General features: G+C 43.3%; 1 protein-coding gene across 3 annotated transcripts in view; it reads left to right on the plus strand.

Moving 5' to 3' along the window:
• The window catches only part of sema4c (sema domain, immunoglobulin domain (Ig), transmembrane domain (TM) and short cytoplasmic domain, (semaphorin) 4C), a 118,608-nt gene that overhangs the window by 56,854 nt on the left and 38,524 nt on the right, over positions 1-23,230 (plus strand). Inside the window, exons 3-4 of one of the 3 annotated variants that reach the window (XM_060907502.1) lie at positions 12,688-13,068; positions 13,165-13,302. In XM_060907502.1, coding sequence (XP_060763485.1) covers positions 13,200-13,302 — 103 coding nt within the window. In that variant the 5' untranslated portion in view covers positions 12,688-13,068; positions 13,165-13,199. Of the gene's footprint in view, positions 1-12,687; positions 13,303-15,777; positions 16,229-23,230 lie in introns of those variants that run through there. The other 2 variants (XM_060907501.1, XM_060907500.1) reach the window with 2 other exon arrangements.

Here is a 23,230-nt window from a genome sequence, read left to right on the forward strand (position 1 = left end):
CGGATGACGGGGTGTGTGTGTGTCGGCGCAGATGACTGTGTGTGTGTCGGCGCGGATGACGGGGTGTGTGTGTGTGTCGGCACAGATGACTGTGTGTGTGTCGGCGCGGATGACGGGGTGTGTGTGTGTGTCGGCGCCGATGACGGGGTGTGTGTGTGTGTCGGCGCGGATGACGGGGTGTGTGTGTGTGTCGGCGCGGATGACGGGGTGTGTGTGTGTGTGTCGGCGCGGATGACGGGGTGTTTGTGTGTCGGCGCGGATGACGGGGTGTGGGTGGGTGTGTGTGTCGGTGCGGATGACGGGGTGTGGGTGTGTGTGTCGGCGCGGATGACGGGGTGTGTGTGTAGGCGCGGATGACGGGGTGTGTGTGTCAGCGCGGATGACGGGGTGTGTGTGTGTGTGGGCGCGGATGACTGTGTGTGTGTTGGCGCAGATGACGGGGTGTGTGTGTGTCGGCGCGGATGACTGTGTGTGTGTGTCGGCGCGGATGACGGGGTGTGTGTCTGTGTCGGCGCGGATGACGGGGTGTTTGTGTGTGTGTGGGCGCGGATGACTGTGTGTGTGTTGGCGCAGATGACGGGGTGTGTGTGTGTCGGCGTGGATGACTGTGTGTGTGTGTCGGCGCGGATGACTGTGTGTGTGTGTCGGCGCGGATGACGGGGTGTTTGTGTGTCGGCGCGGATGACGGGGTGTGTGTGTGTGTGTGTGTGTGTGTATGACGGGGTGTGTGTGTGTGTGTGTGTATGACGGGGTGTGTGTGTGTGTGTGTGTCAGTGCGGATGACGGTGTGTGTTGGCGCGGATGACTGTGTGTGTGTGTGTGTGTGTGTGTGTGTGTGTGTGTGTATGTGTGTGTGAATGTGGATGAGTGTGTGTGTGTGTGTGTGTCAATGTGGATGAGTGTGTGTGTTTGTTCTCCACAGCTGATAAAACTCCTCTTGATGATCTGGATTTCATTCCCTATAATTGGCTAATCAAACAGATCACAACTTGCCAAAACACACACTTAACAGGCGTGCACGAGCTGTCACACTCCCACTCGTTCACACTCCCACTCCCAGCACCATCACACTTTCAGTGCACACACACACACACACACACACACACACACCACATGCCAGCTGCGTGGTCTGTCACCATCAGCGCAGGCCAAACATTCCTCTTCCTCTCATAATAATGGCAATCTTGAAGTCCGTGAAGTGGGCGGGGTTTATGCTAGCATGGGAGGAGCTTCACATTTAGAGTAACAAAATTATAGTTTGTCATCTCGGTATTCAGAGAATCAGGTTTTTTTCAGTCCATATATGAAAGTATAGATGATCGTTTGCGTCCATATATGGTAATTTAGGCAGGATTTTAGTCTCTATACGGTATGTATAGCTATATGTGTAGCACATAGGAAGTATATCTGAGGCCTTGAGTCCATATTCTTCAGTGTTGGAGAAACATGTCCAGATATTGAAATATAGGAGGGGCTTGAGTCCAGATATGGAAGTTTGAGTTCATATGCTTAATTATTGGACTATGCCCATATATGGAGATACAGGCAAAACTTGAACCTCTATATGGATATTTAGGTGAGACTTTGTCCATATATGGAGATATATCTGAAACTTTGAGTCCATATAAGAGAATATAAACTTCTCAGATCTCGTATATTGAGATGGAAGCATCTTCAATGGGTGTGTTTTGAAGACCATATATGGAAAATATGGGTGTGTCTTTGGGAATCAAATGTAGATTGAGTTTATATCTGGAAATATGGAGCCTTTGAAGTTCATATATTACAATCTTGACTTGTATTATAGTTCACCTGTGGAGATTTGGATGTGTCTATGAGTTCTTATATGGAAATATAGAGTCCGTATAGAGAGAAGAAGAAGAAACCTTTATTTGTCACATGCACACTTCAAGCACAGTGAGATTCATCCTCTGCATTTAACCCATCTGAAGCAGTGAACACACACACACACACACACACACACACACACACACACACACACACACACACAGAGACACCCCCAGAGCCGTGGGCAGCCACACTACAGCGCCTGGGGAGCAGTCAGGGGTTAAATGCCTTGCTCAAGGGCACTTCAGGCCATGGCCGCCCCACGTTAACCTAACTGTATATATATGGCAACCTGACTTTGTTTTTCATCCATAGATGGGAACGTGGGCATGTCTTCAAGCTCAGATGTTGAAATAATCAGGTATTTTCACAAAGTCAGCTAGCTGACAGGAGAAAACCTTACCTTTGCCCCTTTTCCACCAAAGCAGTTCCAGGGCTGGTTCGGGGCCAGTGCTTAGTTTGGAACCGGGTTTTCTGTTTCCACTGACAAAGAACTGGCTCTGGGGCCAGAAAAACCGGTTCCAGGCTAGCACCAACTCTCTGCTGGGCCAGAGGAAAGAACCGCTTATGTCAGCGAGGGGGCGGAGTTATTAAGACCAACAACAATAACAAGACCGCGAAAGATCGCCATTTTTAAGCAACGAGAAGCAGCAGCTGTACAAACGCAAAGTCATCCATTATTATTGTTGTTGTTGTTGTTGTTGTTGTTGCTGCTGCTGCTGCTGCTTCTTCCGTGTTGTTTTTGCTTCGATATTCGCGCCAAGGTTTATGCAAACGTAGCGACGTAACTGACGTATACAGCGACGTAACTGACGTATACAACGATGCAACTGATGTAGGGCTGTGCGATGTCCCCTTAATTGGCATCGACGATGTTTACAGTGCAAACATCGTGATGGACGATCATATCATGAGCGGGGGGGGATTTTAATACCACGTTATTAAATATTATTATTATTATTATTATTATTATTATTATTATTAAAAGTATTAGATACTCATCCGAGGCTTTGGCACGTAAAGAAAAAAAAGCGCTAGGTGATGTGGAATATTTGGCCCTGATAACGGATATGTGGTCCAGCTGCAACATGATGCCCTATATGTCAGCTACCGTACATTATGTGGACCGAGAGTGGGCAATGCAGTCCAAATGCCTGCAGACGAGTTTCATGCCAGAGACGCATTCAGCGGACAATTTAGAAGACGCATTGCGCGAGACACTTGCCGAATGGAAAATAGAGGAGAAAAAGATCGCCTGCATAACAACGGGGCGAATATTGTTGCAGCCATCAGGCAATTGAAACGGCCGTGGTTAAGTTGTCTTGGGCACAATTTGAACCTGGCCATAACCAACTCGCTTGCGCAACAGAGGGCCAGTACAGACCGAGCGTTTGGAGTTTGCCGAGCAGTCAACACTGCGTTTGCGCACAGCTGGCTTCGGAGAAATTAGCTGCACAAGGCGCAGGTGGAAACGAACCTCCCCGAGCACTCACTGATCACGCTAAGATATTAATCTGCTCTAACAATGAAAGACTAGTATTCAAACTATGAGAAGAAACTACACTTAAGCTATTACTCATTGTTTATTTACACCATATCAATTGAAGATGCGTTTCGGCCTTTAGTGCGCACTTGAACGCGCTAATTTTTCCAATTTATTAGTGTTTGAATTATTGCACCAGCTTTTAAAATCATGATTTAATATATATATATATATATATATATATATATATATATATATATATATATATATATATATATTTTTTTTTTTTACTGTCTTTACATTTATCAGAATCACCTTCATTCTTCCATTTGGTTTGACATTATGGCTTAGAGTGGACCATTTTGTGTCTGAAAGTGGGCCTATTTACCAGATTAAAGTTACTTGACTTCTGCCGAAGTCTGCGCTTCACTGCCGTTTGATAAGGTGCAATATTTCCCGACTGAAGTCGTTAATAGCGGCTATTTGTTTGAACAACATGACAAATTTTACATTAAAAGTATAGTGTAGGCTAAAAAATGAAATTGAAATGTATTATTAGTAGCATACTGCATTTGTGTAACCACATGTTATGTTCACTAGCACGTCCCTGCACCATAGCCTACGTGAACAAGCGGTAATAGGATATTACTTTATAATGATTTATATAATTATGTATTTATATATAATTATATGTTATATAATATATTTATATATTAAACAAAACTAACTAACTAAACTAACAAAAAACTAACTTTTTAGGTTAAATAGGCCCAGATGATACCGTATATGCATGTTTATGACAGGAGGGGGCGTGGTATCATGATGGTGGCTCTCCATCGTGATGGATGACCACCATCGTCGATGGACGATGGCATCGTCTATCGGCACAGCCCTAAACTGATGTATACAGCGACGTAATGACGTGGCTTCCCTTAGCACCGCGAGCTATGGAAAAGCAAACTGGTTCTCAGCTGGCTCGCAAGTTGAACGAGTTGTGAACCAGCACCAGCACTGGCCCCGAACCAGCCCTGGAACTGATTTTGTGGAAAAGGGGTACTTGTGGACTGTAATTTATTTTGCCTGCTCAGTGAGCAGAAATGTTGAATAGGGCAGGTCTTTGGGGTCATTCACAGGTACAAAGACACGCCCACCAATGGGCATCTTGGAGATGGACCCTCGTAACTCTGCTGCTTGTTTTTGTAATGTTATCTCTATGTGGGAGTCTGAGTAAGTTGGGAAAAAGCACAGCAATGTGTGTGAATTCTTTGTTGTGACTTGTGTACTTCCTGCAGATATAAATAGTCAGACTGAATGCAAATGAGCAGCTCGGAGTACACAGCGTTCTCATGGTGCGGTTCTCTGTCTGAGATGATTTTGATTTGACACTAATTTTGAGATGTGATCAATGATCTTATGTGCATGATGAAGACAAAACTCGTTTCATTTCGCCAGTGATTTTATACTGTATGTTAGAATTGTAGAGATGCTTCCTTTACTGTAACGGACAGGCACAGAGGCCACGCCTCCTTAACCAAAGTTGACCTTTTACACCCTGACACTGTTAATTCCTTATTTAGGCATAGAACAAAATGAACTCGTTTATCTGCATGAGAGTGTTATTTGGAATCCGCTGTCCTTCGTGTCTTGGCTCCGGTTCCTGAGTCGGTTGGTGTCGGATGGTGATTTGTTGCCTGGTTTTGGGCGCTGATTTTTAAAGAGTGTAAGAAATTTGTCAAACAGATGAGAGTGGACGTTGGACTGGGGTATTCGGATTGTCGTTTATTAGGTGCAGAAGATCAGTATAGCATTGTATCATCACAGTTGATTGAAAAAAAAAAGGGATGTGGGAAAAGTGAGATGTTGTTTTGCTGAGTAAGATTGCCCTTGATTTAAAACACACACACTTCTTATCCTTAATCAGGCTTGAACAGAACAAACAGTTGAAAATGCTGAGAGAAAAGTCAGAAAACTTTAAAGCAGATACGCAGAGCCATGGCCTCGCTTTCGTTTATAAATGCCTTGAGACCTCAAGAATGGCACAGGAATAGTTTTAAGCGTTAACAATAAATCTAATATAGTAATTTTTATGATTAAAGTGATTTATATAGGTAGCGGTCTGAGTGAATGACCTTGACGTCTGTAACGTCACAGCAGGAAGTCTGTCGGTCTCATCGCCATTTCCGCTATACTAAAACACAGAGCTGACTGCAACTCCGATCCTCCATTTTGAGCTAATTTATCGCCTTGCCACGTGGATGTGTTGCTGGCGGGTGCAGCAACATGACAGAAGGTGGATGTGTGTTGCATTCATGGCCCAAGAATGTTCAAACTGCAAAGATTCGGACGCGTTTTGCGAGAAATTCACAGGCACATTGGGCGCCTACGAAGTGGTCTGTCCTCTGCTCTGCACATTTTACTGAAGACTCGTATGAAACCCCTGATCTGTTGAGGAGCGTTGGCTATAAACCCGTATTGAAAGAGGGTGCAGTATCAACAATTAAATGAAACTACCAGAAAAGGAAAGTATTTATTTATTAAAAAGGAAAGTGAGTTCAGTTGCACCAGTCCTCCCGGAGTGAGCCGAGGGTTGTTGGTAAAACCCGGGACGGAACGGGACGGGACATATCGCTCGGGCAGTGGCCTCCCTGCAGTTGTTGCTAAAACCGGTGACATCCCGTTCCATCCCGGGTTTTAGTAATTGCCTGAGCCGAGCAGTAATGGCGGAGTACACAGTATGAAGAAAAGTGAATGAGTGGAGCAGCCGTCTGATTTCTAAACTGGATATCGCTGCCATCTCGCCCTTACGTGAAAGAAGCGAATGAACGGAGACCTGAACAAACAACTGAAAGTCAGATTGTTTCAAAAACAATCGGCCTTCGAGAGGTGAGAACACAGACGGGTTACGCTCCGACTCTCAATTGGATTTTTTTAAAAAATCACTCGTTGTTTACCTGCGTTTAGATTAATCCATGTAACTTGTATTGTGTGTTTAAGTTAGCGGTATAAGATTATTTAATTTGCTTCAGAATGTGATTGTCTCCGTTCATCTGATTATTTAATTAGCCTTTTACGTTTTATCAGTGAAAATGCATGCATGTACATGTATGTTGCATAAGTTATAGTACCCATCCTGTTTTAATGAGAGTCAACCCACAATCAATGAAGTCAAATCAGTCTTAGTTGAGCAAGTCGGTAACGCTATTTCTTACTTTCACCATAAATCTTTATTTATATGACTTTTAGGCTATAGCTGTAAAAGGCCTCGGCCTTAAAACCGGTTCTTGCTGTGACGTCACGCGCTCAGGGCTGGCTGGCTCAGCGGGGCAGCTCCAATGCCAACTTTGCGGTCGATTTTAACTCTCAATTTTATATATAATAATATTTTTTTTTATTCCCATTTATGCAGCATACAAGAGTCAAGGATGGAGATACTATCCACTCAGAAATATATTTAAAAATAAAGGCTCTGCGTATCTGCTTTAACAACGCAATCAAGATTGGAAAGAACTAACAGTAATAGTGTGTCACTCCACCGTCATGTTCTCTGTGTGTAGAATTACCACAGCCACTTGAATCCACCATTCTCCATCCAGATGTGAACGACTTGCCAGATGGTCCAGCGTACTAGAGTTGAGCTGAAGTGTTGAGCAGTTGTTTGTTGAGCTGTTTATTAGAGTTGGTGAGTAGAACTGTTGGGTGTTTTAGGTGTTGAATAGGTGAGTCGAGTTGAGTTGAAAACTGGATGTGAGCCGAGTTGTGTTCAGGTGAGTTGATGTGAGTTGAGATGTTACATTGAAGCCAGTTGAGCTGTTAGATTGATGTGAGAAGTTGATGTGAGTTGTGTTGTGTTGTTGATGTGAGTTGAGATGTTAAGTGGATGTGAGTTGCGTTGTCTTGGTGTGTGTTGTGTTGAGTTTATTTGAGTTGATGGGAGTTCAGTTGTGTTGATGGGAGTTGTGTTGATGTGATGCGAGTTAAATTGATGAGTTGTGTTGAGTTGAATGGTGTTGATGTCGGTTGAGTTCATGTGAGTTGTGAGTTGAGGTGAGGTGAGTTGAGTTGATTTGAGTTGATGAGTTGAATGGTGTTGATGTGAGTTGTGTTGAGCTGTTGATGTGAGTTGAGTTGATGAGTTGAATGGTGTTGATGTGAGTTGTGTTGAGCTGTTGATGTGAGTTGAGTTGAGTTGATGAGTTGAATGGTGTTGATGTGAGTTGAGGTGAGCTGATGTGAGTTGTGTTGAGCTGTTGATGTGAGTTGATTTGAGTTGATGAGTTGAATGGTGTTGATGTGAGTTGTGTTGAGCTGTTGAGTTGAGTTGATGAGTTGAATGGTGTTGATGTGAGTTGTGTTGAGCTGTTGATGTGAGTTGTGTTGATGAGTTGAATGGTGTTGATGTGAGTTGGTGAGCTGATGTGAGTTGTGTTGAGCTGTTGATGTGAGTTGTGTTGATGAGTTGAATGGTGTTGATGTGAGTTGAGGTGAGCTGATGTGAGTTGTGTTGAGCTGTTGATGTGAGTTGAGATGAGTTGATGAGTTGAATGGTGTTGATGTGAGTTGAGTTGAGTTGATGAGTTGAATGGTGTTGAGTTGAGTTGATGAGTTGAATGGTGTTGATGTGAGTTGAGGTGAGTTGAGTTAAGTTGATGTGAGTTGTGTTGATGAGTTGAATGGTGTTGATGTGAGTTGTGTTGAGCTGATGATGTGAGTTGAGTTGATGTGAGTTGAGTTGTCTTGGTGTGAGTTGTTAAGTTGATGTGGCGCTGTTGTGTTGAATTGTTGATGAACCTGTTGAGTTGTCGAGTGAACATTCACTGTAAACAGTACAAACTTTTTTTTTAATCATCCTGTAACTTTAGTGTAAAGACAATTTAAAAGGCTGATGTGGTTGAGAATCGTTTCTTGTAGACAAAACATAAATGCAAAAAAAAAGACACTCAAAGCTGAATGGACATGAAAATGGATTTTTTTCAGTTTGAAATGTGAGATTGTTGAATAAAAAAGCAGCCGAGTGTAATTCTGTATTGTGCGAGTACTGGGGAAAGAAACGCAGGTTGTTGGTACTGCACTCATGCCGTTAGCTCTCTAACTGTCCTCTGAGTGATGGCATACGGATGTTGACTAGCTTTCCATCTGTCTCCCGCTGGCCGCTGGGCTTTATGCACTTCAGAGCAGGAAGGAGTGATGAAGGGAGGAGGGAAGGAGGAGGGAAGGGAAGAGCGTTGAGCGTGAGACTGTTTGTGTTTGAAGAGGGGTTTTTTTTCCACATCTGACCTTCACTTCATCTAATCTTCATCCTCCTGCTTCACAACAACTCTGTTATTGATGAGCACCTCTGAGTTTTAAACGGGTCAGAGGTTAGAGGTAAGAGGTCATGAGTTTCATTTGGCAAAGAGGAGGAGCAGAGGAGGAGTAAAAGATCAATGGCACTTTAGATATTTGAGACTGGTCATCGCTCAGTACTTGACCTCTTCTTCTTCCCAGCATCAGCGCGGACCGGAACAAACATGACCGCTTGTTTTCCTCAGGGAAAGACTGGGTCAAAACATTCTGTCCCTCATATACATACACACACACACACACACACACACACACACACACACACACACACACACACACACTTCCTTGGAGCGTTCACCCTCGGTCCCTCAAAAAAAAAAACTAGCCAGCTGTCTTTGTCGGGATTGATACCCCGGCCTGTCTCGTCTCTAATTTGTAGGCAGTAATTAGCACTCGAGTGAAAGTCCCTGTCCCAAAAGCAGCCGATGGAAAGGTCATCCAGCACAGTCTTTTTCCCTCTTGACGTCTTCTTCCATTCGCGTGTGTGCGCACTTTTTTTTTTCTTTCTTGCTGGAGATTTGGGACAAGGCCTTTTCAATCTCCTGTTCAGTTTGCACAGCTTTGCTCTCCACTCATTCCACCTGTGATGGAAAAAGAATAGAAGTGAAATGCATTTCAAATGAAATACGCTGTGCTGCAAAATGCATTCGCTAAAATAAATTCGAGGATATATTGTGTGAATACCAAAGCCATTTTCGGATTTGCATTTCAGACGTGATCCGCGTTGTTAAAATGTAGAAATGGAGCGTATCTCAATTTACATGTCAGCAAATGGACTTGAGGAAGTCCTGTAAGTATTAATGAAATTATCAGCCCACGGGAAGGAGAAGTTCTTCATCTCACACAGAATCAAGAACCGGTTTACACCTGCTTCAGATAACATCTCTAAGATCTGTCATTTCCATCGTTCTGTTTTTGTGCCAAGAAAGAAATTAATAGACTTTTTTTTTTCATTTAATTATAATTCTCAGAAATTGCAGATACACAATTTAGAAGTGAGATAGACGATCGGTGCAAGAGCAGATTTCAACCCGCTCAAGATTCCGATGCGATCTGATCTCATGTACATGGAGGATATTACATGGTGGCGCAAAGATATGAAGTTTATCTTTGAGTGGTGAATATATATTTATATTTTTCCAACACGACAAGATAAACTTCATATCCTCGCACCACCGTGTAATAGTCTTAATATTATAGGGACACATCCACAAAAAAATATGCAGGTAAATCAAAAGAATTTTCATTTTGAACCGGTTCGCCATTTTGACAACGCGCGTCTAGTCAGCGGGAAAACACTGGGAGTGACATCATCAGAGTGAACGATCAGGAATTGTGTCACTCAGATCCATGATGTGGGTGGCACAGTGGTGTAGTGGTTAGCGCCGTCGCATCACAGCAAGAAGGTCCAGGTTCGAGCCCCGTGGCCGGCGAGGGCCTTTCTGTGTGGAGTTTGCATGTTCTCCCCATGTCCGCGTGGGTTTCCTCCGGGTGCTCCGGTTTCCCCCACAGTCCAAAGACATGCAGGTTAGGTTAACTGGTGACTCTAAATTGAGCGTAGGTGTGAATGTGAGTGTGAATGGTTGTCTGTGTCTATGTGTCAGCCCTGTGATGACCTGGCGACTTGTCCAGGGTGAACCCCGCCTTTCGCCCGTAGTCAGCTGGGATAGGCTCCAGCTCGCCTGCGACCCTGTAGAACAGGATAAAGCAGCTAGAGATGATGAGATGAGATGAGATCCGTGATGTATTTCGTCCGAAAAACGCGAGTTTTTCAACATGAGAAGATAAACTTCATATCTTAAAACCAATGTGTGATTTTCTTTTTATTATATCGACATATTGACAAACAAAAAGTCCCCAAATTTATCAAAACAACTCATCGATTTGCTCACGAGTGACTGATCGAGATTTATGTCATGGTTTTGGTTCTCCATGTCCCGGATGGAGCTCGGATGAAAAACACAAGTGGTGTAGTTCCCACTAAAACACTGGTGTCCATAGAATATATACCATATACACACATACTGAAAGCAAGACGGCCCTTCGATTTCATAAAATCGGTGAAATTTACGTATTTCTCTCTGAAATGTGGTCATTGTGATATATGTTTATTTCTGTAATATCTGACAAAATATCAGGCCATTCTGTGGCTGGGAAGTTATTTAATTTGATGGGATTAAAACAAATAATGTGCATGAAATCGCTCGCTTCGTGCAGTCAAGCAGACAGAGGAAGTCCGTGTGTGTGTGTTTGCGCATGCGCAGGTTTACCTTTGAGCGTGCACTGACAGTTCCATCATTCTGTCGCTAAACGAACAGCTGATCACACCGAGGTGCTCGCTGAGCGCCCATATTTATTAGTTTGGTCCTGCGTTTCCTTTCCTTCGTATAGAACATAACGTCTTTTCTTCTCGCTTTCTTTCCGTTACTGTAGTCGCTCTTTCACGTTTCATTCGCACACTCACATCCTCCATTTTTCTCTCCTGTTTCAAATTTGTATCCCACAATGCCTTGCGTGAACGGGGAAAGACCACCACGGGATGTGATGCATGACGTAGTATCTTGTATTGGGTCATGGTGAAGCAGGAAAAAACAGCGGAGAATTTACGGCCACGTGGAGATAAATTCATAAAATTGGAAGTCTGTGATTCAAATTCAGTAGCTTTTGGTCAGTAAACAAAAATAATTGGGTGTCGGGAAAATTATTTTTATGACCTACACTTGAAAAATCTGAAAGGCAGTTCAGCTTTAACTTGCACATTTTTTTGTGGACGTGTCTGTATAATATAAAGAACATTACACGGTGGCGTGAAGATATGAAGTTTATCTTCTTGTGTTGAAAATATGTTCGCCACTCGAAGATGAACTTCATATCTTTGTGGAACCGTGTCATGTCCTCTATATTCCTGTTGATTGTCAAAGCAAACATTCAAACCATTAAAATATCAGAAACACCTGAAGCTGGAGTAAATTCCAGACAAACCGTTTCCTCGTGACGAGTGATGTGCAGAAAATGACCGTGATCTGTGTACTGATGTTTTTCCTTCACGTTTTTCTCCTTCAGCTCGTTTTCTTGTAGAAATAAAACGCACACAAACCGAAATCGATGTGAGCTGCGAGTTTGTTGTGGCCGAGCCCTGCATCTCAATTGCAGGAACGGCAGAAGGAGCGTTTTCTCTTCTCTCGGGCAGACCTTTTTAAAAAAAAGAAAAATTCACACTGATAAAACCACTTCAGGGTGATGGGAAGAGCTTCTTGTGGGGTTTTATTTTTTTTCCTTCCTCTTTGTTTATTTTTACATCTCGCAGTAAAAGGAAGCGTGACATTTAAGGCATGTTTAAAAGTCAGAAGGTTTACTCTGCGTACTCGACACTTGAGTGAATGTAATCGGTCACTTAATTTCCCTGGCTTTTTTTTTTTAAACAGAAACAAACAGACGCGAATGAGACGCGATGATTAAGGCTGAATCGTTACGGCTGAGCATGTGTTACGATCTCACTTGCGCTCACCTCGCCTCTGGCCTAAAAACCCATTTTCGCAGTATACGGCCGTCTCATTACAATTACAATCCCATCTTTCATTTCTTCGCAGGTTGTCAGGGATATTTGATGTATTTCTGCTATAAACGATGCTGAAGTGGGCTGCGTTGATGCCGCCGCATGCTGACAGGCATTCATGGTTTGGCTCCTACTCTGCCAAAACATTTCAATAGTTTTTTTGTTTGTTTTTTTTTTTTTTTTGAGCTGCACACGCTGTCATTAAATTGTCTCGACAGTAACCCCGCCATCCCCTTTCCCATCTTTACCAACAATGTTCCAGTCCAGCGCACAGCTAAATCACGAGTGTTAAATTAACACTCAGAGTGCACGCTTCAAAACAATGTAGTTCTCAAATGGAGCTGTTGATTTAATGCTTTGTTTTGTTGCGTAGCCTGAAGGCAACAAGATGCCGTGAGAAGGTACGAGCACTTCACAGAATTACTTTTGCTTACATTTATGTTGTTTTCTCCCCTTACAGGCTGACAGGTTATTTTGAACATCTCCTGTGGCTCATTGTCCAGTCCGAACCATCTCTCTGCACCAAGAGTGAACACAGCCCCTGCTGTATGCTCACAACTACGAGACATCTAATCAGAACAAGCGGAGTCTACCAGGAATTGCTGTTTCTCATTTGACCCAGCTGTGTCATCCATTCTGTACACTTAGAACCAACAGTGGTCCAATCAGAACCATTTCTACCCAACTACCAGTTCTCCAAGAACTGATTATCACCAAGAACGGCCAATCAGAGCCACCAAGAAGAAGCATTTCTACCAAACTCAAACTACCAGTTCTCCAAACCAAACTTCTTCACTGATCGTCAAGACGACCAATCAGAACCATCGCTGTACACCAAGAAGTACCGTTCTTCCAATCAGAACCAACAGCCATCTAATCAGGACCATTGTTGTTCAATTGGAACCAAAACAGGTCTCAAATAAGATTTCTTTTCCAGTTTCTATCCAATCCAAAAAAAGGAGACCTGGAGAAATGGGTGCGGCTAAAGTCCTACTTGTGATGCTAGTGATTGGTCTGGAAATTGCGAACTGTGTGAACTGGAACCCAGTCCCACGCAAGACCATCCGATATCACGGTGAGTAACTTGTAATCAGACTCATCTCATCTCATTATCTGTAGCCGCTTTATCCTGTTCTACAGGGTCGCAGGCAAGCTGGATCCTATCCCAGCTGACTACGGGCGAAAGGCGGGGTTCACCCTGGACAAGTCGCCAGGTCATCACAGGGCTGACACATAGACACAGACAACCATTCACACTCACATTCACACCTACGCTCAATTTAGAGTCACCAGTTAACCTAACCTGCATGTCTTTGGACTGTGGGGGAAACCGGAGCACCCGGAGGAAACCCACGCGGACATGGGGAGAACATGCAAACTCCACACAGAAAGGCCCTCGCCGGCCACGGGGCTCGAACCCGGACCTTCTTACTGTAAGGCGACAGCGCTAACCACTACACCACCGTGCCGCCTGTAATCAGACTGTAAGGGGGAAAAAATGACATTTCTGTGTGATTTATAGATATTTTAAAAATTACTTATTATTCTATCCACATTCACTGGATATCAGCAATCGTGCACTCTGCTTGGCTGCTCTACTACTAGGATATCAGCTCATATACCGTGAGTAGAGAAAAACAAAATGGCGGAGCGTGTCGCTGAACCAACCAAGGACGAAATAAAAACTCTACTCGAAAACAAAACCCCAAAAATTATCAAGCATTTAAAAGAAACAGAAATAGCTAAAAGAATATAGTTTTTTGTTTGGTTGGGTTTTTTGTTCTCTTGTTCCACACTCCAGCCCAGTCAGTGGCCGTAACGCACCTTGAAGTTGGTTTGCCAACCACCAAAAAACCCTGTGATTTTGTCGGACATTTTGTACAAAGTTTTTGTTTATCGAATTTGAAAAAAATAAAAAGGCGCCATTTCTCAAAACCCAGTGAATGTGGATAGAATAAAACAGTTATTCCGTTCAATCTTGTCATACATGGCTTATACAGTGGTGCTTGAAAGTTTGTGAACCCTTTAGAATTTTCTATGTTTCTGCATAAACATGACCTAAAACATCATCAGATTTTCACACACGTCCTAAAAGAAGATAAAGAGAACCCAGTTAAACAAATGAGACAAAAATATTATACTGGGTCACTTATTTATTAAGGAAAATGATCCAATATTACATATCTGTGAGTGGCAAAAGTATGTGAACCTTTGCTTTCAGTATCTGGTGTGACCCCCTTGTGCAGCAATAACTGCATCTAAACGTTTGCGGTAACTGTTGATCAGTCCTGCACACCGGCTTGGAGGAATTTTAGCCCGTTCCTCCGTACAGAACAGCTTCAACTCTGGGATGTTGGTGGGTTTCCTCACATGAACTGCTCGCTTCAGGTCCTTCCACAACATTTCCATTGGATTAAGGTCAGGACTTTGACTTGGCCATTCCAAAACATTCACTTTATTCTTCTTTAACCATTCTTTGGTAGAACGACTTGTGTGCTTAGGGTCGTTGTCTTGCTGCATGACTCACCTTCTCTTGAGATTCAGTTCATGGACAGATGTCCTGACATTTTCCTTTAGAATTCACTGGTATAATTCAGAATTCATTGTTCCATCAATGATGGCAAGCCGTCCTGGCCCAGATGCAGCAAAACAGGCCCAAACCATGATACTACCACCACCATGTTTCACAGATGGGATAAGGTTTTCCTTACTTTTACTGGAATGCAGTGTTTTCCTTTCTCCAAACATAATGCTTCTCATTTAAACCAAAAAGTTCTATTTTGGTCTCATCCGTCCACAAAACATTTTTCCAATAGCCTTCTGGCTTGTCCACGTGATCTTTAGCAAACTGCAGATGAGCAGCAGTGTTCTTTTTGGAGAGCAGTGGCTTTCTCCTTGCAACCCTGCCATGCACACCATTGTTGTTCAGTGTTCTCCTGATGGTGGACTCATGAACATTAACATTAGCCAATGTGAGAGAGGCCTTCAGTTGCTTAGAAGTTACCCTGGGGTCCTTTATGACCTCGCCAACTATTACACGCCTTGCTCTTGGAGTGATCTTTGTTGGTCGACCACTCCTGGGGAGGGTAACAATGGTCTTGAATTTCCTCCATTTGTACACAATCTGTCTGACTGTGGATTGGTGGAGTCCAAACTCTTTAGAGATGGTTTTGTAACCTTTTCCAGCCTGATGAGCATCAACAACACTTTTTCTGAGGTCCTCAGAAATCTCCTTTGTTCGTGCCATGATACACTTCCACAAACATGTGTTGTGAAGATCAGACTTTGATAGATCCCTGTTCTTTAAATAAAACAGGGTGCCCACTCACACCTGATTGTCATCCCATTGATTGAAAACACCTGACTCGAATTTTACCTTCAAATGAACTGCTAATCCTAGAGGTTCACATACTTTTGCCACTCACAGATATGTAATATTGGATCATTTTCCTCAATAAATAAATGACCAAGTATAATATTTTTGTCTCATTTGTTTGAAAATCTGATGATGTTTTAGATCATATTTATGCAGAAATATAGAAAATTCTAAAGGGTTCACAAACTTTCAAGCACCACTGTACATGCTTCTTCAGCTCCCTCGTGTCCTTCATCTTCTACCTGCTCTCTTGTTACCTTTTTTTTTTTTAAACCTCAGCCTTTTTCTTCGCTCAGCTTCCTCCTCCTTCTCTCGTTCTCAGGCTGATCAGGTTACCGCTTGCCTTTACTGGCTCTGGCATAAAAGCACTCGCTTTTCTGCCCTCTCTTGCTCCTTCCCTCGCTTCATTTGTTCTCGTTCTTCTTTTCTCTCACTGTTCCAGTGTATGGTTTTTTTTGTTTTTTGTTTTTTTTGTCTGTGTGTGTGTGTGTGTGTGTGTGTGTGTGTGTGTGTGTGTGCATGTGCAGCTGTGGAAAGTGGAGATCGTCACTGACGGGCAGAAAGCAGTGCACTAAAACAACAGGTAGTGAACTAAAAGCAGACTCGTACCCCCGCCAGACTGCAGGTAGTCTACAAGCCAACTACTGGATTCAACAATAAAGCAATTTCAAACACACACACACACACACACACACACTGGCTGTAGAGATGGTGGGATGGTTTCTTAACACCATAAATGGAAGAGAAATGGCGAAACTGGGAAAGAGGGAGAAAAGAAAAATATACAGTGTGTGTGTTTAACTACTGTTCCAGGTCATGTGTGTCCCAAACCACACAAACATAAACCCCGTGTGCACTGGATGAGAGAGACAGACAGAATGCTGGAGTGTGTGTGTGTGTGTGCGTGTGTGTGTGTGTGTAGAGTGCTTAGACTGGCAGTCCGAGGGATTTAGATCTCAGCCAGTATAGCCATGTGATTGTGCGTTTGTGTGTGTAGAGAGATAAAAGTGAAGATAATGTACACCCCACCCCACAGCCTCCCCCTCTTCAGTTCCTCCTAAATTAACTGTGACTTCAAGTCCACACACACACACACACACACACACACACGTACTTCCATCATCTTTGAGATTCTCTGTTTTCTCTCTCTCTCTTTGATATAAACTCATTTTCTCTCGTTGTCTCTTCTCCATTATCACATTTTCACCCACATGATGCTTTCTGAAATTCCACCACTAATGAGCCGGTTCCTGGCTGGCGATATGAGTTCTGTTCCAGCAGGTCTGAATTTAAAATCTGGTGCTTGGGGGTGGAGTCATGTCCTTCTCATGACAACAACTAAACCAGTTTAAGCGAGCATATACTTACTAACATATTAGTGAATAGTTTATTGTAATCGAAAAGCTAGCATGAACTGGGGCCCACGTGTTGATTTTGACTAACTAGCAAAAAATGTAGGCTAACTGTTAAACTACAGCTACGTCTACATTTACACAAATCTGTAGAACCCCGTTTTCCAGCCGCGAGACCGATACTTTTCGAAAACGCTCTCTTACCCCTTTTCCAACAAAGCAGTTCCAGGGCTGGTTCGGGGCCAGTGCTTAGTTTGGAACCGGGTTTTCTGTTTCCACTGACAAAGAACTGGCTCTGGGGCCAGAAAAACCGGTTCCAGGCTAGCACCAACTCTCTGCTGGGCCAGAGGAAAGAACCACTTACGTCAGCGGGGGGGAGGAGTTGTTAAGACCAACAACAATAACAAGACCAACAACAATAACAAGTTGTTGTTGCTGCTGCTGCTTCTTCTGTGTTGTTTTTGCTTCGATATTCGCGCCAAGGTTTATGCAAACGTAGCGACGTAACTGACGTATACAGCGACGTAATGACGTGGCTCCCCTTAGCACCGCGAGCTATGGAAAAGCAAACTGGTTCTCAGCTGGCTCGCAAGTTGAACGAGGTGTGAACCAGCACCAGCACTGGCCCCGAACCAGCCCTGGAACTGATTTGGTGGAAAAGGGGTATCTGAGGTGCATAACATAAAAAGACTGTCTTTGCATTGTAACATGAACAGGGAAAAGGGAAAGTTCCAGAAATAATGAAGTGTGGTTGCCATGACACTGGCGAAAGTTTGTGCTCGAGACCCCAAAACAAACACGACGGGCGAAACGCAGTCAGTGCTGCTGTGCCTATCAAATTCACTAATCTACTGAGAGGTAAATCTTTGTCGTACAAATCTTTGTACATCCCCATATTTGTTCACGCAGGAATCCCAATCAACGCTTTCGACTGATATATAACTTCTCGGTTATGTCATTGTAACAGGGTCTGTCTCAGAAACTGGGTACTGTGGGGGAACCCCGCTAAATATACTCAGTCAATAAACTATATGGTTTTGAATGGTGATGTTGGTTTTAATTTGAAATAAAATGATGAAAGGAATAATACAGATAAAACTAAATCTTTGATGTGAATACTCTTCAGAATTTGGCAAAAATTCTGCAAATTTGTGGAAAAATGGCGGCTTGATCTGGGACATGATAAATGGTCGACTACATCGCATTCCCTTAAAGGTCCCATGGCATGAAATTTTCACTTTCTGAGGTTTTTTAACGTTAAAATGAGTTCCTCTGACCTTCCTAAGTCACCCCAGTGGCTAGAAATTTCATAATGTGTAAACCAAACTATGCCCAATATTTGAGAATGGCGCATCAAAACGGCGCGTTGAGAAGCTCTTCCCTTACCGACGTCAGCAAGGGAGATGATCCCCACGCCCCCCCCTCTGGATTCCCACCCACTGTATGGATTGCCCACCCAGCTCAAAAGTTGCCACCAAACATAGAAGTTGCGCTGTACATGGATGTGACAACACAGAAAGGAGTCTGTTTTTACTGCCGACGGGAGAGCCCCTGAAGACGCAGTGGCTTAATTTTATTTACTCCAATAATATGCCGTCGAGTCTACCTAAGACGGTGTATGTTTGTCGGAAGCATTTTCCTGAGGAATGTTTCCACAACTTGGTACAGTACAGGGCAGGTTTTGCACATCAACTGTCACTGAAGCCTGGGTCCGTACCAAGCATCCCTGCCGCATCAGCCACAAACACCGAACAAAACAAGTAAGTGTATAACTGTTAAGTCATTTTGCCGTGTTTTAAAATCGGTGCCACGTTAGCCTTGCAATGGCTACATTAGCTGTGCAGCTAACCGCTTCCTGCAGTTAGCCAGGTACTCTGCGCTACAAAACCAAAAAGCATGCAGCATGCTCTGTTATAATAGCCAATCAAAACAGTTTTTACAAAGACACCCACATTCTTTTTTTAAGTCACTCGTTCATTTCATTTGTTTGTTTGTTCAGTAAAAACCCAAACATTTGTTGAATTTATTTTATTTCCTCGCGTCGCACCTTAATGACGTCAGCGCGCGGTATTTTTCCCTTCGCGGTTTGTTCCTTCTCTCTCGCCATAGTAAGACACCCACATCCGCTTGTTCTGACCCACTGGAGGTAGCGTCACAGTGCTGTTAGCCAATCAGAGGTAACACGTTTACATGTCATGAATATTAATGATAAGACCCGCCCCCACCCTCTACCCTTCCCCGCCTCCTGCTTCTCATTAGCAAAACGACGCACTGGGAAAAGCGCTGAAATGGGGCTTTCTCCCAGGAGGCTATATCTACGTGCCGAGGGTTCATTTCGAGAAAGGCTGCGGATATAACATCCGGAAACCTCCACGAGCCCGTTTAAAGCATCAACAAACCACCATGCCATGGGTCCTTTAAAAAGGTTGTCGTCCACTGAAAAGTCTACAGTTATCACTGATTGTATTTTAAGTTGTAACTTTATCCACCTAAGGATTGGTGCACTCACAGAATAATCATAACCGTAATAAAACATCATGCAAAATATTTGATCACCGTTGTAACTCCGTTTTCCGCAAACCCAAAACCAATACGATCGCGTGTTTTGATCTAAACTGAAAGCCTCAGGGTCGAGGTCACTACCTCACCAAAAGTAGGAACTTAAAATCACTACGCCATATAAACATTTAGTTATAAATCTGCGATTTTGTTTTTTAAAATGAAAGCTGAAAGTTAGGTATAGAATACGTTTCTTACAGAATATGTTACGATGGTAGCTGGTCTTGTATGAATTTCTGAGCTATAAAATGAGTTGTGGTCTATTTTTTACCGTAGCGTGTTATTTGTGTGCGGGGAAGGACACACATTAACAATTTGCATGTGTAGAATGGAATTTTCCACTCCAGCAGTTAGAAGTTGATCGTGCTTCCATTTGCGGTCTTTCTGTTACGCGGGTGATCTGTTCGGACGTTATCGCTGAAAAGGTGAGTTTTGACAGTTTTATTTTGTTTTAGTCTTGCACTATAAGGCAATAGAATATTTCTTTTTCATCTTACTTTCATATTTCGTAGTGTTTGCGTATTTTTGGTCAATTTAGATCGAACTTTTGATAGAATCTACGGCCAGTCATTTTGCCCCGCCCCCGCCTCATGCGCCGTCCGGTGCGGTAGTGATGTCCCGTTGCTCACGCGCCGCAGCAGAGACCCGCGCGACCTTCAGCCGGTACAGTCGCTGTTCTTTTACCACCGCCGTTATTCTCATCTTTCCGGCGTGTTCTTGATTTTTCCATCGTGTCCTATTTCGCCATATCAAATACCCAAACTGTATCATATTATTCATATTTAAGTGAATAATCAATTCAGTCATCATAACTTGGCATTTTTAACCCAAGCAATCAAAAAGAGGAAATTTATTCAATATTTTCACTCATCTGTGAAGGAGGGGCTTTAATTCTTCATGATGGAGTTATTTTATATGGAAATCAATTTTACAAAAGCATTTGAATTGTAATAAAAAAAAAATGTTCCACAGTGGAGGCCAGATAAAGCAAGATGCTATCTTTATTCTTATTAAACACGACAAAAGAAACATCGAGTGTTAAGTAAATGCAAAAAAAAAAAAAAAGCAAAATTAGAAAATTTTGTCCCAAATGAGACCAGTTTCTGAGACGGACCCAACATCCTTTCAACTGGCTGCTAACTTTAGCTTGTTACCTCATAAAATGACAGCTGTTCACGCGCTTGCAATCAAAACCGAGTTGACTGGAAATGGTGTAACAACAAATGCTAAAGTGTTTCAGTGTTTAGAACATTTGGAAAACGGACAAAATAATGGTGTGTATGGAGAAATGTTTTTATTAAAAAAAGACGTAGCCTTAACCTATATGGGGGGAAAAACCTGGAAAATGTTCAAGAAGCATCCTAAGACCCATCATTCCTCACCTCGACGAGCTTCATTTCTCGCTTCGCTTCTCATTTGCACCTCGTTACACTGATATCGTAGTGACATTAATGCAAAGCACAGTGAAAACTTGTCCATGTGCTACGTAGAAAAAAGAAAAAACATCGGACTATAAATGATGACCACGTTTTTGAGGCAAAGGAATATATTTCTAAAGAGACCTTTTAGAAATGTGCTACAAATCAGTTAGTAGCTGGTTAGCGTCCTGGCTTTGAGAGCAGATCTGCAGAGCAGCTGGACAGAAATGACGCCATGCTAGCTTGACAAGTTACGCTGATGATGGTTGATCATGGTTTAATAACTATCTTGGAAATAATTGCCTCATTTTCTCCTTCTGTGTCCACGAAGTTTATTAACGAAAGTCAGCGAGATGTATCGTGACCTGGAAACGATGGCCGACGCTGTACTCGGGTTGCCAAATTAAGTTTTTCACCTTAAACTTTTTAAAAGTTAAAAAGATGGCTAAGCATGTGCTCGAGTCAAGTTGAGCCTGCAAGCCCTATCCAGCCTTTTTCATGCCCTTAGGCCCGAACTGAAAAATGAAAAGGAGACGAGAGTCGCCTCTAGTGTGAAAAACCCTTTTAAGGTTTGCTAGTTTCTTGATGCAACACCAGCTCTGTGTCAGTGGAGAAGAGCTACCGGTCTCTCTGCTTATTAACTCTGCTGATCACGAGGGAAACTGCAGTCTTTAAAATGGAGTCCAAGTTCAGTGCCACGCCATCCCAGGAGAGGCAGAGAGACAAAAAACATGGGGAGAGAGAGAGAGAAAGTGCAAGTCTGACGGAAAATGAAAGACGAGTTCCAAGAGATGGTATAAGTACACAAATCGAAACGTGCTGAGGACGGCAAAGCAAGAGAGCGAGACAGAGCGACAGCGTATTCCATCTCTCTACCCTCCAATTACTGTAATGACTGTCTCGGTACTCTGTGGAGTGTGTGTGTGTGTGTGTGTGTGTGTGTGTGTGTGTGCGCACATGTGTATGACATCTGCACATCTCTCTTTTTCTCTCTCTCTATCCAGCACTGTGTTCTGAAGTTCGTGTGTGTGTGTGTGTGTGTGTGTGTGTGTGTGTGTGTGTGTGTGTGTGTGTGTGTGTGTGAGAATGGTGCCCCCTTGAGAGTGTAAAGGTTGTCAGCATTAAAGAATCCACAGCACTTTTATGAAAAGGTCACTTGCGGAACATGCTGAGAGACAGACGTGCTGTGAGACACCTCCCTCTGGCCCACATCATTTTTCTGTTTCTTTCCATTTTTCAGCCTTTATATACCACTGTCTTGTTTTAGTCCCTTTTGTTATTTGATGAGTTGTCTGCTTTCTATCTATCTGTCTATCTATCTAGCATACATCTGCCACTGCGACACTCAAGGAATCCCCCAAGGATGTGCTCTTTGCTCCATTCTAATATAAGGTGTCCCCAAGCAGTCTGTCCTCGGTGCCTTTCTGCTGTATTTCTTATTTCCACCAACTCAGTTCTCAGCTCCTTTGGTTGTAGTTCAAGGTGCCTCCCGAGAATCCATTCTAGGCCCACTGAAGGTGTCCACCAAGTGATCGGTCTTCAATCCCTTCTACTATAGACCAAGGATTCCATCAAGGAATAATTCTTGTCCCCTTCTACTGTAGCTCAAGATGTCCCCGAAGCATCCACTCTTGCCTCCCTTCGACTGCAGCTCTAGTCATTCATAAGCACCTGCTCTTGACCCCTTTTTTACTGAACCTCTAGGTGTCCCCCAAGGATCCATTCTCGACCGCTTTCTCCTGTAGGTCAAGTCACCCCTCAAGGTTCTGCTCTTGGCTGCTCAGCTGTAAGGTTCCCCCAGCATTACATTCTTGGCCCCATTCTATTTTAGCTCAAGGTGTCCCCGGGGTCAGTTCTTGATCTGTTCGATTGTAGCTCAGGGTATCTCCCGAGGATCTGTTCTGGCCCTTCCTACTGTCGCTTTAAAATGTTACACAGGCATCAATCTTCAGCCACCTTATACTTTACCTCAAGGTATCCCCCAGAAATCAATTCTTGGTCCCATTTTACTCTAGCTCAAGGTGTCCCACATGGATCCATTCTTAGCCCCCTTTTACTGTAGCCAGGGCTGTACACCAACTTTTTTTTCAGGAGCACACGTGCTCCTAAGTTAAAAATTTTAGGAGCACAGGGAAAAAAATGGGGGCACAAGCACAAGTAGGTTTTCATTTTAGAGGTTTATTGCAGCGCAAACCTTAGACACGCCAACACATAAAACGCAAAATTCAATTGAGAATGAATGAATGAACGAATGAATAAAATGAATAACGAACAACTGAATGAATGAACAAACAGTAG

The sequence above is a fragment of the Neoarius graeffei genome, chromosome 24, assembly GCF_027579695.1.
Source record: "Neoarius graeffei isolate fNeoGra1 chromosome 24, fNeoGra1.pri, whole genome shotgun sequence".
Classification (NCBI taxonomy): domain Eukaryota; kingdom Metazoa; phylum Chordata; class Actinopteri; order Siluriformes; family Ariidae; genus Neoarius; species Neoarius graeffei.